Source organism: Mytilus edulis, chromosome 13 (assembly GCF_963676685.1).
Source record: "Mytilus edulis chromosome 13, xbMytEdul2.2, whole genome shotgun sequence".
Lineage (NCBI taxonomy): Eukaryota > Metazoa > Mollusca > Bivalvia > Mytilida > Mytilidae > Mytilus > Mytilus edulis.
The window spans coordinates 40,180,791-40,196,659 of record NC_092356.1 but is presented as its reverse complement, the minus strand read 5'-3'; the positions used below and the strand labels follow the sequence as shown (position 1 = coordinate 40,196,659).

Sequence of the window (15,869 nt, the reverse complement as noted above, 5' to 3'; positions counted from 1 at the left end):
CTTTGTCCGTCTGTACGTATGTATGTCCCAAAGTTGGTTTCTGTTCTCTAACTTTAGTTTGCTTCAACATATTGTTATGAAACTTATACAAAATGCTTATTACCACAAAACACAGATCAAGTTTGAATTTTGGTGGTGTCTGTTTCTCATGGACAAATTCCCCATTTATTTTTCAATTTTTTAAAAGGGCTCATATATTTTTTTCAAATTTTTCAATTGCAGAGCACAACAGATTTTGAAGATCTTTGACCGCATTTATTTTGTGTCAGAAACCTATATTATGTCAAAATTAATTTGATCACAGTCCAAATTCAGACAGTATCAAGCTTCAATATTGTGTCCAAATTTACACCAACTGTTCAGGGTACTACCTCAGCTTTCGTATCAGGCTGTGCTCAGCTAAGCATTTTATTCCTGTTTGGATCCTATCTACAATACTTTAAGCCATAGGGTCACTATATGTGTATATATTGGAATTATTTTTGTCGAGCCTGCAACATTGTTGCAGAAAGCTCGACATAGGGATAGTGATCCGGCGGCTGGGGCGTTAGCTTACTTCTTAAAAAGTTTATATTTTAGAAGGTGAAAGACCTGGATGCTTCATACTTTGTAAATAGATGCCTCATGTTACGAAGTTTCCGTCAGTCACATGTCCAATGTCCTTGACCTCATTTTCATGGTTCAGTGACCACTTGAAAAAAAAGTTCAAAATTTTTGTAATGTTGAATTCTCTCTTATTATAAGTAATAGGATAACAATATTTGGTATGTGCGTACCTTGCAAGGTCCTAATGCCCGTCAGACAGTTTTCACTTGACCTCGACCTCATTTCATGGATCAGTGAACAAGGTTAAGTTTTGGTGGTCAAGTCCATATCTCAGATACTATAAGTAATAGGGCTAGTATATTTGGTGTATGGAAAGACTGGAAGGTGTACATGTCCAACTGGCAGGTGTCATCTGACCTTGACCTCATTTTCATGGTTCAGTGGTTATAGTTATGTTTTTGTGTTTTGGTCTGTTTTTCTCATACTTTCTGCAATAGAACTTCTATATGTGCATACCTGCCAACTTTTGAAAATGGCGATGGGGGTTTTTGTGCGCGGCACAATTTTTAAGGGTAGAATTTTTCGCGGCATTTTTTCGTGTGATGATTTGGCTCCTAAAAGTGTCTGACATACTTCTTTTTTGGGGGGTGATAGTTGAAGATGCTATTATAACCTATCTTTTTTTAAATTGTTTGATTGTTGTATTCTTTTTGTTGAGATAAACACCAGTAAGATGACTTTATGTTTGTCTGATACATTGTCAAGAAATTAAAAAAAAAGTAATAATTTTAATAATTTAATAACAAAAAAAAACAACAATATATGAGAGTCTGGAATGGAAAAAGGGGGGGGGGGGGGTTCTGTTGTTCTGTAAACATTTAATTTTCACCCCTTTTTTCTCTAATCTTCAAAAAATTAAGCTCTTTTTACAAAAGGCATGTGACAATCCTAACGTTCATTTAGACAACCTAGTGAGCCCCTGTACTTGACATCATTCTCCCATTTCTCTAAGTATTTGCACGAAGCAACACTCTTTATTTTCTTAGGCGGTGACAGAACTATTTTGCAAGTGATAACTCGCCCATCATGATTCCAATTTTTATAAATTTAACACCCAAGCTAAAAAAAAACCAACTCTTTGATTGTTTACTATGCCGACATTAATCAACTGGTAAATGCATGATCACTAAATTTTGATTGGATGAAATTTGTCAGACACGATTTGTCTCCCTTGGGAAAACTTTCAAAAGTTCAAAATCGGGAACAAAAATATTTTTCGTGTAAATTTTACTAAAATCGTGTTTTTTGGCTATTTTCACGATCACGATCGTGTAATCGGGACAGAGGGTCAAAATCGTGTAGCACACGCCTAAATCGTGAAAGTTGGCAGGTATGTATGTGTTGTACGAAATGGTTGTAAGGTGTACATGTCTAGTCGGAAGATGTCATCTGACCTTGACCTCATTTTCATGGTTCAGTGGTCAAAGTTAAGTTTTTAAGTTTTGGTCTTTTTATCTAATATTATATGCCAAAGGTCAACTATATTTGATGTATGGAAATATATTATGATCTATATGTCAGTCCCGCAGGTTTTATTTGACCATGACCGTAATTGCACGGTTCATTGCACAGTGTTAAGTTTTTGTGTTTTGGTCTATTTTTCTTAAACTATAAGTAATAGGTCAACTATATTTGTTGTATGGAAACTTTGTTAGCTGTACATGTCTGCCTGGCATGGTTCATCTGACCTTGACCTCATTTTCATGGTTCATTGGTCTTTGTTTAGCTATCTTGGTTAATGTTAAGTTGATGTGACAGTTGTAATCAAGCTTTATACTTAGGACTATCAACATAATATCAATGATTAGTAAAGAAGGCGAGACATTTCAGTGTGTGCACTCTTGTTAGGTATGTTTGTCTGGCAAGTTTTCATGGTTTTGTCCACTTTTCAAATATTGTAAGCCATTGGTCAACTTTATTTGTTGTAAGGCATGATTGTATGCATGTGCACATGTCCGTCTGATAAGGTTAATCAAACCCTAAACTCATTATCATGGTTCATTAATTAAGTCAATTTTTAATTATGGCAATCAATATTCAGTATGAGCCATCAGGTTTTTTCTGTGGCCAACATTATTTGGTGTATGGTTTGAAAAAAGAAATCACAAAAATATCGAACTCTGAGTAAAATTCAAAACGGAAAGTCCTCATCAAATGGCAAAATCAAAGGCTCAAACACATCAAATGAATAGTCAACAACTGTCATATTCCTGACTTTAACAGACATTTTCTTGCGTAGAAAATGGTGGAAGATATCTGGTTTTAAAGTTAACTAAACCTGTTACTATTATGACAGTTTTAATTGAATACAGTAAAGCAGGCGAGACATTTCAGCATGTGCACTCTTGTTGTAAATTTAGTAGCAGTTTAGTTAGTTATATGTGATTGTTAATAAAGTTGCCCTCGCAAAGACTTTAAATAAAAAAAAAAAAAATTTTGATTTCAGATAATTCTAAAAGTTATTATAGTCGACTAAAGAAGCAATTTCCAAAATCAAATGGAGACGACTGGTCTAAAGAATTTGTAGACGGAAATGGTGGCAGTAGTTCAAGTTTCAACATAAAAGGTAAAGAATCAAAACAAATATAATATGCATGAATCAAAATAATCACAAAGTTTAAATTTTACTTATTTAAAAAATTTGGAAACTGGATATTATCTGTTTTAAAAAAAGAATTCAGAATGTTGATTTCTAACTTCTGTCTATTGACATGAAAACTGTCTGACCACTTTTATTGTGAACTTAATAAAACTCTTCCACTTAATCATCTCCTCTTGGTAAATGTATTTGAACCTCGTGTCGTTCTATATGTCCCATTGAATAATACAATAACTATTGTTTTCTGTGCAGTTTATTCATTAGGACCTTAAAATTTCTTTTAAGAGAAACCCATCACTTACTGATGAACTACCTGAAGCAGTAATTATCTTCTAAGAAGTTGAAAATACATGTAATCAACTCACAAAACTGCATGGGATATTGTATTTATTCAATTTTAGAATATACTCGCCCCTTCTCATACAATGGCAAATCTTTTTATAAGGATAATTTTGCAAGATCACTTGAAGGTGTAAAAACTTTTTAAATTGGTCAGACAATACTTGGTCATCTTTCAATCTTCATAAAACATAACCTAGTATTGTGTAACCTGTACACAATAATATATTTACAATCTTTTCAATATATTCATAAAAAGTTGATTTCTGACCAAATTTTAAGCAATATTTTTATTCAGAATTTTAGTATACTTATTTCTTTTTTGTAGATGCGTTTAGTGTTTTACTGAGGAAAGCTGACAGTTTTCGGAAAAAGTTCTCTCTTAAGAAAGTAAAGCTTGGATCAATTATTAACTTTTTTGACAAGCTTAAAATGGATGAATCAAAAGAGAAGATGGCAGTACTTATTATGACATTGAAGGTATCATATTGTATCCAATTCTTTTTGGTGATTTCTTTGGTACAGGCTTACCTCCAATTTCAATGTTCAAGCAATACAATTTACATTATGCAGACTTTGATATAACACGAAATCAAATGTTTACGAAAAACTTATCCTCAACCTATGAAAATTTGTACCCACTTAAGGTGGCTCGGGCGTATTCGAAGTTTCTATCAGAAGTGCCGTATTTTTGGTTATTTTATTCTTTAAAGAAAATGAATCAAATTGGTCGAAAAAAAATAGGGGGTCACGGACCATTTAAGCTCAAAATTTTACTTTTAAACAGGTATGTAAAAGGGACCATTTTTCAATGAAATGATAGGGGAAATAGAGGTGTTGACATATTTTTTTCGGAATATCAAAAAAACGTTCTATGACAATTGTTCCAAAACTGTTATATGAAAAGCTGGAATACAGCTTCAAAGAATGAGCCAATTAAAAACATAGGTCACCGATAAGGAAAAAAAAATATTTTGCCTTACAACCCAAATTTTGGCGGGAAAATGGTAAAAATGGGTGAAATGTCATTTTGACCCTTTAAAAAATACCGATAATAACGAAAATATTCTATTAGTCACATAACTACAATGATTTAATATTTCTAATCAATCAAAATATGAAAAAAAATTACGACAAATACTTTTGTAATTCATACGTGAAATTATGCGCAGTCGAATAGTCCCGAGCCACCTTAATATTTTTTTCACACTTTATACAAATAACAATATAATGAATAATGACACTTAAATTTTGTTGTTTGCTTTTTAGGAGCCTTTAGTTTTGTCTGCATTAATGCTGCAGTAAAAGTATTCCAGTTTACTGTTTTCTTCTTTTGTCCTCTGAATTTGTTACTATTTCACAAATCACCTCTACCCGAAAACTTGTGTCAACTGTTTTCAGCCACATGCCAACAGTACATTTCTAATGATCTACATTAATATCATGTAACTATTTACTATAGGTTGCATTTCTGTAAATATTGACAATGCAATTTCCCATAGGAAATCCTTTTAGGGCTAAAACTGTACCACTTTTACTATGAAGTTGTGAAAAAAAAGATTATCCTAGAATTGAAAGTTCATATGTACTACAATTTTTTTCAAAGGTTAAAATATAGGGCTGTGCAGCATATTTTCAACGTTTATATGCCCATAACTTTTCAGAGTTTAAACTAGCACTAATTTTCCTAACTACCCCTACCTCGAATGAAGGGTTACCACAGATTTCAATGTAAACAATATGCACATGTATATTTACTGGTAACATTCCCAAGTTATGTCTCTATGAGATGGAACACAGAGAGCATAACTGGGAACCAGTATGTAAACAAAATTAATTTTCTATGAATATTCTAAATCTCCCCAAAAGAGGCGTGGTTTGAGAAACAGCTGTATTTACAAAGTGTAACCTTCAGTCTTACTGTCAATCAGGACATCATTACCTTGTTACATGCATGTGTTTTGAATTTTCTTTCTAACACAGTTTTGCCTTGTTTTATAGAGACTAATTAACTACAAGCCTTGTTTCAACCCTTGGCAAGCCACTGATGATGAATTAGACCAGGAATTATTAGAACGAGGGCAGGAGACTGGTGGAAGTAGAGATCAGATGATTAAAAGACTTCTTACAAATAGCAATAGTATGTATTTGATGTATTTCACCTTACTTTGTTACTTACTCCATGTGCATAAAGATTTGCTTTAATCTTCGATATATATTTATTACCCAAGTGGAACTTTTTTTCAAAAGTGTTGTAGTGATAAGTACATTTGTCTTAACATGGTAGGTGCATGGTTGTCAAAGTTTGTAAATTCATTTCACCAGCGTTGACTTTCAAAAATCAAAGTTAATTTTGAGGTTACGTAGGAAATTACCATGATATTATTTAGTTACTGAATTTGGGGGTTATTAGATATACATATATATATATATTTCTTCAATTCTTACCTATAGTCTCTGTCAGGTAAAATTGACACCATGTTTTGGTTGAAAATTTTTAAACTACCAACTGCATTTAATTGACGACGTTTTTCAATTAGTAGAATCAAAAATCTTTTCAAAACATGAATACTGTCCTACCTTATGTTGTGATTGCACTGTATAATCCTGACCTTCACTTTATCCAAGATTATTTGTCATTTTAAATCCGCTATCTTGGTTTCTATGGGGATCCTTTATTTACATAACATTCGTTACTCTCTGGTAATATACATGTCATTGATAGACTTCTCGTGAAACTTCATGAAAACTCTTTCGGTTATAACAATGTCAGATTCCACCATTGAAAATAATCTTGAATTATGTGAAGGTCAGAATTATACAGTGCAAACACAATAAACAGGGGTGGATCCAGGACCTCGATGTCTGGGGGGGGGGGGGGGGCACCATGAACCAATTTTTTTTTTTAGAGAGATATATATGCGAGTGTGAGTCGGTTTTGTGTTTGTTTTGTTTGTTGTTGGTTTTTTTTTTTTTGAGGGGGGAGGGGGGGGGGGGGGGGGGGTTCAGATCATTGTTTTTTTTTTTATTCTTTATTCTTTATTTTCCTGCCAAATTGATCTTTATAATATTCGTCCTAAACATGCATCAAATGTTTGCCACTGGACGTTTAACAACCATGCAACAATCAATCAATATTTTCTTTATATTTCATCATGTCTATATTCTATTATCTGTATTTTCTTGGCCTCGCTTCCTAGTGAGACTCCCTTTTTAGCACATTATTCTAATATCTGTAAAACATCTTCATATCCTTATAAATGGTGACCTTTTGCATAGCCTCATACATGTACATGGTAATTGAAACAAGAAAATTAAAAACAAATATAACTGTATGCTTGGGCTTTTAGAGAAATGTATAAGTCCTAGATTCTGTTACAAAGTAAATTTTAACGAAAATCAAATAGCATTTTATTAATGATTATTTATAAGGAAATGTCAATTCAATTTCCTTGACCGGGGGAAAGGGGAGGGGGAGTAATACAAATTGATGATTTCCCTTGAAAATAAGAGGGGAATGAAATATGACATTCTGTTTAAAAAAACATATCTTGTTAGTTATAAAAAAATAAATAGTTTAATTTGTTGCTGAATAAATTCACAAAAAGACAGTTTTGAAAAAAACAGGAAATGTTATTGGGAGTACTGTATTTTGGAATGAAGAGATACCCAAAAATAGATGTATACCAACATTATATATCTGTACCTATTTTTCAAATACACAGATCAGATGTTTCCCCTGGTAATCGATCTTAATCGGTATTCACTATTGTATTATAAACCAATAAAAATTTGTACTATTCCAATCAACATGTAATTGTATTTTACATAAAAGCTTTTGCATAGACCCATTACACACAGGTGTCAACATTTACACACCCACCAATAAGTTGTCATAAATCACGCATGTGGATGCTGGTATTAATTAATTATTGGCCAGTTTGAGAAGAAGCTGTGACAATTTCCGCACTAGATAAGAAGTTTCAGTAGCAATAAAATTATGTTAGAAAAACATTTTGGTGACCTGAACTGGGGGGGCCCTTTTGTTTTAACAATAATTAACAAGTTCCGGGTCAAATTGTATACCGATACAAAAGTATATTCACATGTTACCTATTACCTTATCTGTACGTTCTGCATCTGACAGGCGCACCACCAAACGGTGTATTTAGGATTTTGCTATATACACGAGTCATAATCACAGGGTTGACACTACTAAATTAAATCATTGTCACATTGTTCCCTATTGTAGTATTTTAATTAAAGTATGACTTTCTAAGATGTCAATACGAATGCTAAAAATCGTGACATAAAAGAATGTGTATAGATACAGTTTTCAATTTGTTTGCCGGCATAACGTACGTAAAACTTTGAATCAAAGAATTCAACTTTATTTATAACTACTACAGGACAATGCTGTTGATTAAAAAATACTCCATTCCAGGCCCTTTTGTTTTCTAACTAATTAAAATATGACCAATAATTGATAAGTTCCAGGTCGACGGGTTCAAACAGAGTTTTTTTGAAAGAAGAGAAAACTGTACATCTTATAATCGGCATGACTTTATCAGATGACAATACCAATACTAAAATAAGGCTTATGCATATTTATATACTTTAAATTCAGTCACAGACCCGCGATATCACGGGTGTGTTCTAGTACTTTATACTTTTCCTGACAGGTTGATTATTTTTTATTGTAATCAACATACACTACGATTGATTTCAGTTCTAATAGTTGTCAAATTTCAGTTATGATGTCAAATTTTCTTGCATTCTTTTGAATTTTCTAGTTAGATGTCACCAAAAAACAATTGACCATTACATTTGTATGTAACCTGATGAAGTTACATATAAACTGATGCTCCACTCAAAAACCAGTTAAATATGAGCATTTTATAGTCATTTGAAAAAAACATGTACAAGTCACATTCCAAATCTCTCAATAGGTAAAAATTTAACTGTCTCTATTTGAGAAATATTGTATCACATTCTAATATGCAGTGGTAGAATCTAAATAAATATATCTCTAAGAATGTGACGCAACACCAGAAGTAAATACTTTTTTTAGTTTTTATAGTGACTCCTGATATTCATTTCATTTATAAATTTCCATCTGTGTATTTTGTATTTGAATTATGAATACTTTTTTTTTCAGAATGTCCACTTCTATCAGCCTTGCTTCCATCAGATGTGTACTGTACTATTGATTCTATGTGTTTGGGTATAGAGTGCTGCCTTAATGTCAAACTGTTTATGCACATCCGATCTGTCAAAGTATATGCCAGACTTGATCCTGATAAGATTGACTTTCATTTTGGAGTAGATGAGTTTAAGAAAACTATTTCATTTGGAAGGGGATCAATGAGTGATGGTAATAGTTTTTAAATTTTTTATGATACAGTTTTGAAATAGCACAGTAAGTTGAAATTTTTTCACTTATTGTGGTATGCTGTTTACGGCAGCGGAAGCGCCCTTGGTGGCAGCAGAGTGGTATCAGTGGCGGCGTCAAAAATGTATTAGTTTGTGATTAGATCTAATTTATGGTGAACCAGAAGGAGAAAGTCAATGATAATTAGTATGCAGTTGTATAAGCATTGGATCATCTTATTTCCATGGAGATTATTCGGCCCTTCCCCCTTGAGTCATGGTCTGTAGACTTTGAAACTATTGTATAGTTTACATGTACTAGTTTGTGATTAGGTCAGTTTATGGGGAACCACTAGCGATAGGTCAATGATATTTGGTATGCAGTTATATAAGCATTGGCATATCTCATTTCCATGGAGTTTTTTTGGCTCTGTCCCTTTAGTCATGGTCTATTGACTTTGAAAATTTGGTTACGTTTTTATGTACGATATTTGTTTATGATTAAGTCAGTTAAAGGGGGAACCATTAGTGGTAGGCCAATATTAATTGGTATTCAGTTGTATGAGCAAGATCACATTTCATTTCCATGGAGAATATTTGACCCCCCTCCTTCAGTCATGGTCTATTTACTTTTGAAACTGTTGCTTAGTTTACATGGATTAGTTTGTGATAAGATCAGTTTAAGATGAACTACTAATAATAAGTCAATGATATTTTGTATGCAAATTTATTGGCATTTGCAAGTATCGTTTCCTTGGAGATTATATAGCCCCACCCCTTCTTCACGGTTCATTGACTTTGCAACTTTTTCAGAGTTTACAAGTTAATGTTTCTGTTTAGGTTTGTTTCAAGGGAACAACTAATAATAAGTCAATGATAATTGGTATGCAGTTGTATTAGCATTGACACTTTTCATTTTCACGGAGATTGTTGAGCCACGCATGTACCTTCAGTCATTGTTCATCAACATTGAATATTTACTTAACTTGCATGTCAAAGCTATTTTAATTTCAACATTTGCATTATCAAAATTATAAAAGGGTGAGACATATCTTTGTGATAACAGTTTATTATGATTTGTCACTAATTGCTTCTTTTTTACATACAAAAATAGATTTGAGTGAAAGTAGTTCTTAGTTAAAATTTTCTATGAACTAATGCCTAATCCATCTAAATGAGACCCTTCTAAATGATCCTTAGATTATAGTAATGCCCTTATATGTTGTAAAAACAATAGAAGCTAACATTCATCACTCTTCAGTTGGGGAAAATATGTAATAAAATTCAATGTATAACCCATGATCTCTAGGCAATTTATTCCTTTACCTGATAAAAGGAAATGTGTAGTACATGTTGACGAGACAGCTTCCTAAAGACAAAAAAAAAAAAAACAACACCAAGAGCTTAACACTTGGTTTTATCTGTGTCAAATAATCTTTAGTCTAAAATGGTATTAAAAATTATTTGAAATGATGCCATTGTTCTAGTGCCTGTCAAGCTGAAAAAAAAACTTCTATATTTCAGGTGTAAAGGAAGATATAGATACTGGTATCGTAGTTCCTGTTGCTTGTGGATTCAAAATTATTTTAAGGTAAAGGTGAAATACAAAACTTATGGCAGTTGAACTTGTTAAGTCAGAAGTCAAAGGGATCAAACAAAAGTATTAAAATTATCTCAGATTCACCCATTCTGAGGTCTAGTCAGTGGTAATAAAACTGGTATGCAAGAATTAAGGTTTTAGATTTGTGAAAACTAGATATTTTTGTTTCCAGGACAACACAATATTGTCCCCACTACTTGTTAAACTTGAAACATGGAAATACTGGGTGTTCCTTCGTCTGTCCATCCATCTGGTCTTGTAAGGTACTTGGATAGGATTGCTACAGATGATTCGGACAACAAATGTAGGCATGTTATCCACCATTGTACAGATAAATCAATTTAGATTTTCGATATAACAAGCTTTAGTGGGGTTGACAGCCTAGAAAGCGGCATATACCGGAATTTCGTCACAGCCTGACATTTTTCTAAAATGCAAGTTAAGTACCTTGTGATATATTAAGGTATATAGGAAATTTTTTCTGACACAAGTGCCTGTGTTATTTTATTATAGGAATGATTTTTTTTAAATTTAATAATCTTTGAAAATGAATGATTGCATTTTCTTTCAGAATGAGAATTAAGAGTAATTAAGGGTCAAATTAAAAGAAAAGTTTTAATGTTTATTGAATTTTTAATTTTAGTGTGGAGATAAGGTTGGTAGATGCATCCTTTATTTTGACTGCTGGTTTAGGATTTTGTAGTATTGATGATGTTAATAATTGTCTAGTGGATATTGACTTCCTCAAAGATGCAACAATCCCTTTCCCGTCTTTTGATGGTGGAGGAGAATTTGTTTGGCCTGAAGGTAATTTATTTATACAGCTATTTAAGTAAATTAAGGTTTCTTTCCTTCTGTTTCTTTTTTTATACGCCCGTTTAAATTTTGACGGGATGTATTGTGGTATACAAATGTCTGTCCGTCTATCTGTCTGTCCGGCGCAAACATGTTGCATTCTAACTTGAGAATAACTTGTCCAAATTTCATGAAACTTAACATAGTTGTTTCTTATGATGGACAAACAATCTGTACACTTTTTGGTGAAAATAAATTAAAAGCTTTATGACTTTGTAACTAAAACAGGAGTGTTTTTTTCGCATGTCGCGCTGTATCTCAAAAACGATTTATGATTATTGCTTAAAACTTTACAAACTTCTTAGTTGTATTAATCTAAAGATCCATATACTTTTTGGTGATGATTCAAAATTTTAATTTAGAGCTGTTAAGTTTTTTGTTAAAAAAGTAAGGGGGTTTTCACATGTCCCACTGTATCTGAAAAACAATTTATGGTTATTGCTTAAAACTGTACACACCTCTTAGTTTTATTAATCTGAAGATCTGTATACTTTTTGGTGATAATTTAAAATTTTATTAAAAAAGGGTGTTTTTCACATGTCGTGCCGTATGTCAGAAACTATTTATGGTTATTGCATAAAGATTCACACACAAGACGGTGGGCTTATCATGCGCTCATGGCGCAGCTATTTATATAACTTTAATAACATTCTGAAAAAGGAAAGGCACTTAGTTTTGAGGAATGTTTTTAATCTTGGCATTATGAAGAGATAAATTTCTTATTACAGGTTAATTTTTCTGGGCCATTTCAATTGTCAAAAGATCAAAGGTTACTGAAATAGCCATATTTCATAAGAAAATGTAGAGATGACATGTTGGTAGCTTGTTGACTCTTCTGCAAGATTAATTTCCAAGCAAATTATGAAATTTATAATCTTTTATTATTCCCTTAAACTGAAAGACGGATTGCCAAAACTGAAACCATTTCTGTAGGGTTAGTCCAGTAACAGTATGTCTTCTTAACTATTTGGCATGATTGAAATGTTTTATACTTTTACTTGAATAATTTGAGATTTACTAGTGATAATATACTATTTTCTTCAGTTGATTACAAAAGCTCATTCAATACCATCAAAATGTTAGAGAAATTTAGTGAGGAACCAAAAACTGGTCTAAAAGAAAGTTTTAAAGCAACAAAAGACAGATTGGTTGAAAAGTTGGACTTAGATCAGGTAAGAGTTTAATATGATATTTAAGTTTGGGAGTTACATATAGAATGAGAAATGAAAACATATATAATTGGAAACAAGTATTGACATTTAGGTGTCTTTTATTTTTAATGCTTATGTATGGCGGATGAGCAGGCGGCAGCTTCCAAACAGTATCCATTCATTAACATGAAACGCTTTTGACTAAAAAATTCAATTTTACATATGTTGTTTCTGTAACCAAGTGATGGTCAAGTTTAATCTTCCCAATTTTAGCTTTTCTTGTTGTTGTGTTAAATGTAGACCTATCAGTAGCTAAAAGGGATGTTTATTATAAGATTGAGTTCTTTTCTTTGAATAGAAATTGTTTATTACAGATATAAAGTTTGATTACACTAAGTGTAAATAATTTTCACAGGTTATCAGAGCATGTGGTAAATACCAATCACAGAATTATATATAATTGAGGTGACAGATTTATTTGAAAATGTTCTGTTTCCTAAGTGTTTATGATGATAAGCTCTGTGGGACAGTATAAATAGTTCTGTTCAATATTAAATATTTTGAAGATAATAACATATGTTTTGGATTTTTAAAAGCATTGTACTAATGAAAAATTACATTTTGGATTTATTTTATTTTCTATGGTAAACTCATTTGAATACTAAGCTTATATTGTTTATTAATAAGAATATGTTCTGATTTTGGGCCAAGTTTTTAAGTTGGTCCAAATCAGGGTCTAAAATTAAACTGTGTTTGATTTCAACATAAATTGAATATATATAGGGTTCTTTGAAAATCTGAATCTAAACCTGTATTTATTTTGAATGGTGTTTGTTGCTGCCTGACATCCATTCAACATGACTTTTTATTTGGGCCAAGTGAGCTTTTCTCATCACTTGGCGTCTGTGGTTCGTTGTCGTCATCCATCGTCGTTAACTTTTACAAAAATCTTCTCCTCTAAACCTACTGGGCCAAATTCTACCAAACTTGACCACTATCATCATTAGGGTATCTAGTTTAAAAAATATGTCCGGTGACCCGGCCAACCAACCAAGATGGCTGCCATGACTAAAAATAGAACATAGGGGTAAAATGCAGTTTTTGGCTTATAACTCAAAAACCAAAGCATTTGAAGCAAATCTTCCAAAGGGTTAACTTGTTTATTTTGTAAATATATATCTGCCCTGAAATTTTCAGATGAATTGGACAACTGGTTGTTGGGTTGCTGCCCCCCCAATTGGTAATTTTTAAAGAAATTTAGCAGTTTTTGGTTATTATCTTGAATACTATTATAGATAGAGATAAACTGCAAACAACAATAATGTTCAGCAAATTAAAATCTACAAATAAGTCAACATGACCAAAATGGTCAGTTGACCCCTTAAGGAGTTATTGCCCTTTATAGTCATTTTTTAACAATTTTCTTTAATTTGGTAAATATTGGTAAGTTTTTACAAAATGTTTTCCTCTGTAACTAAAGGGCCAAGTTCATTACAGATAGAGAAAATTGTAAGTAGCAAGAATGATCAGTAAAGTATGATCTACAAACACATCACCATCACCAAAACACAATTTTGTCATGAATCCATCTGTTTCCTTTGTTTAATATGCACATAGACCAAGGTGAGCTACACAGGCTCTAAAGAGCCTCTAGTTTCTTTATGTCATAGCTAGGGCCCCTTTAAAAAATGGAAAATTTGAACAAAAATTAGGTTACAAGACAAGTAATGCATAATTAAAGGATCTACAATAATAAAGGGAATATGATGGGCTAAAAGCTATTGGGGCACATTTATGTAGTCATTATTAATGCAAAGTTTTTAGCTTTGCCTTGATAATATCTTCATGTCATATTTTTCTCTTAGATAATTGACAACTTGACCACAACTGAACCTTGCTTCAGACCAAGTAGTATGACACATACACAAGTAATGGATGAACTGATAACAAGAGGTCTTAATGATACAGGTACAAGAGAAGAAAGAGTTCAAAGATTGATTGATGATGACAAAAGTAAGTGTTTTTAATGTAAAATAAAATGTATACTAGTGCAGTTGATTGCGGTTACTTACATGTACTATTTGTTTATTGTGCATTTATACAGAAAAGGTGTAAATCCCAAATGTAAAATTAAGGGGTCAAAAAAGATTGATGGTAAACACTGGTAAAGGAGTCCCTGAATAAAGATGAGACTAAAACATGCAAAAAAGGCAAAAAGAGAAAACTTTAAAAATCAAGTACTTAAAAGGACTGATTACTTGCAAACAGTTTGAATCTTTATTTAATTTATAGAATCTTATACTGATCTAGATTACAGGTATGCTAAATAGGCTCTTTTGATCATTTAGATTTCTGATTTTTAATTACTAAAAAATAAAAGTATTCAATTTTTTACTTGAAACATGAACACTTTTTTTTTAATATTTTTATAGATTGCAAAATTGATGGGATAACTTGGACTTTGCCAGAAATCACCAATAGTATACTTCAAGATCATATATACTACTCATTGTCTTCAAACTGTCAGCGTATTGATGCTTGTGTTGACTTTTCTGTAGAGGTGTTTGGACAAGTTATTAATAAAGCTTTTAATTTCTATATGGAGATAGATTTTTGTAACTTTGTGTTAAGATATGGATTTGAGGGCCTGGAGTTGACATTTATACTCATGAAGTATAATTGGGGTAAGCTTTGTTTCTTAATAATGTTGATGGTTCAGAATTGTTAAATTAGAAAATTAAAATCTTTAATAAATCTATCAAATGATAACAGGACAATAAATCATTATTTTGGCTGCTAATGTTATACTTTTTCATTAATATTGATTTTGTTTTTTGGAGTGTTTGTCATGATAAGATATTTTCTGTATAAGTTACAGTGAGTTGACTGTTAGTGTTACTCTCCACCAATTGCAACTCATTCAAAATTTTGACCAAATTGCAATTTGTTTTATTTAACCAAATTGTTCAACTGGTCAGAAAATTGAACAAATTGTTCAGTCAAAATGTGAAAGTGCAAGGTGATAAAATAAAATATACTTACAATCCTATAAGACTTTAACTCCACTTTAATGATGTTATGACAAAAATTAGTTTATAAGTTTGTATAGTTTATTATATTCATTTCCATGCTGAAGGGGAACTGTTTATTTTGAATTGCAATAAAATTGTCCAAACTAAGCTTTCATATAGTTTTTCTTTCTGAAAGTATTCTATATTTATAAGAATCAGATATCATTTTAAATAAAACATCATATATTCAGTAAAATATGTGTGAAATAACAATATGCTATTGATAAATTTTTAGGGGAGATAACCTAAAATACTCTTTTGAATAAAGACTTTTTGAA

At 31.8% G+C, this 15,869-nt stretch overlaps 1 protein-coding gene across 1 annotated transcript in view; it reads left to right on the top strand.

Annotated features, from left to right (window-relative positions):
* Positions 1-15,273, top strand: part of LOC139501259 (uncharacterized) — a 114,282-nt gene extending 99,009 nt beyond the window's left edge. The window contains exons 28-36 of the mRNA XM_071290282.1: positions 3,053-3,172; positions 3,873-4,024; positions 5,546-5,684; positions 8,703-8,918; positions 10,439-10,505; positions 11,158-11,321; positions 12,414-12,541; positions 14,386-14,533; positions 14,953-15,273. Coding sequence (XP_071146383.1) covers positions 3,053-3,172; positions 3,873-4,024; positions 5,546-5,684; positions 8,703-8,918; positions 10,439-10,505; positions 11,158-11,321; positions 12,414-12,541; positions 14,386-14,533; positions 14,953-15,248 — 1,430 coding nt within the window. The 3' untranslated portion in view covers positions 15,249-15,273. The remainder of the gene's footprint in view (positions 1-3,052; positions 3,173-3,872; positions 4,025-5,545; positions 5,685-8,702; positions 8,919-10,438; positions 10,506-11,157; positions 11,322-12,413; positions 12,542-14,385; positions 14,534-14,952) is intronic.
* The last annotated feature ends 596 nt before the right edge of the window (positions 15,274-15,869 follow it).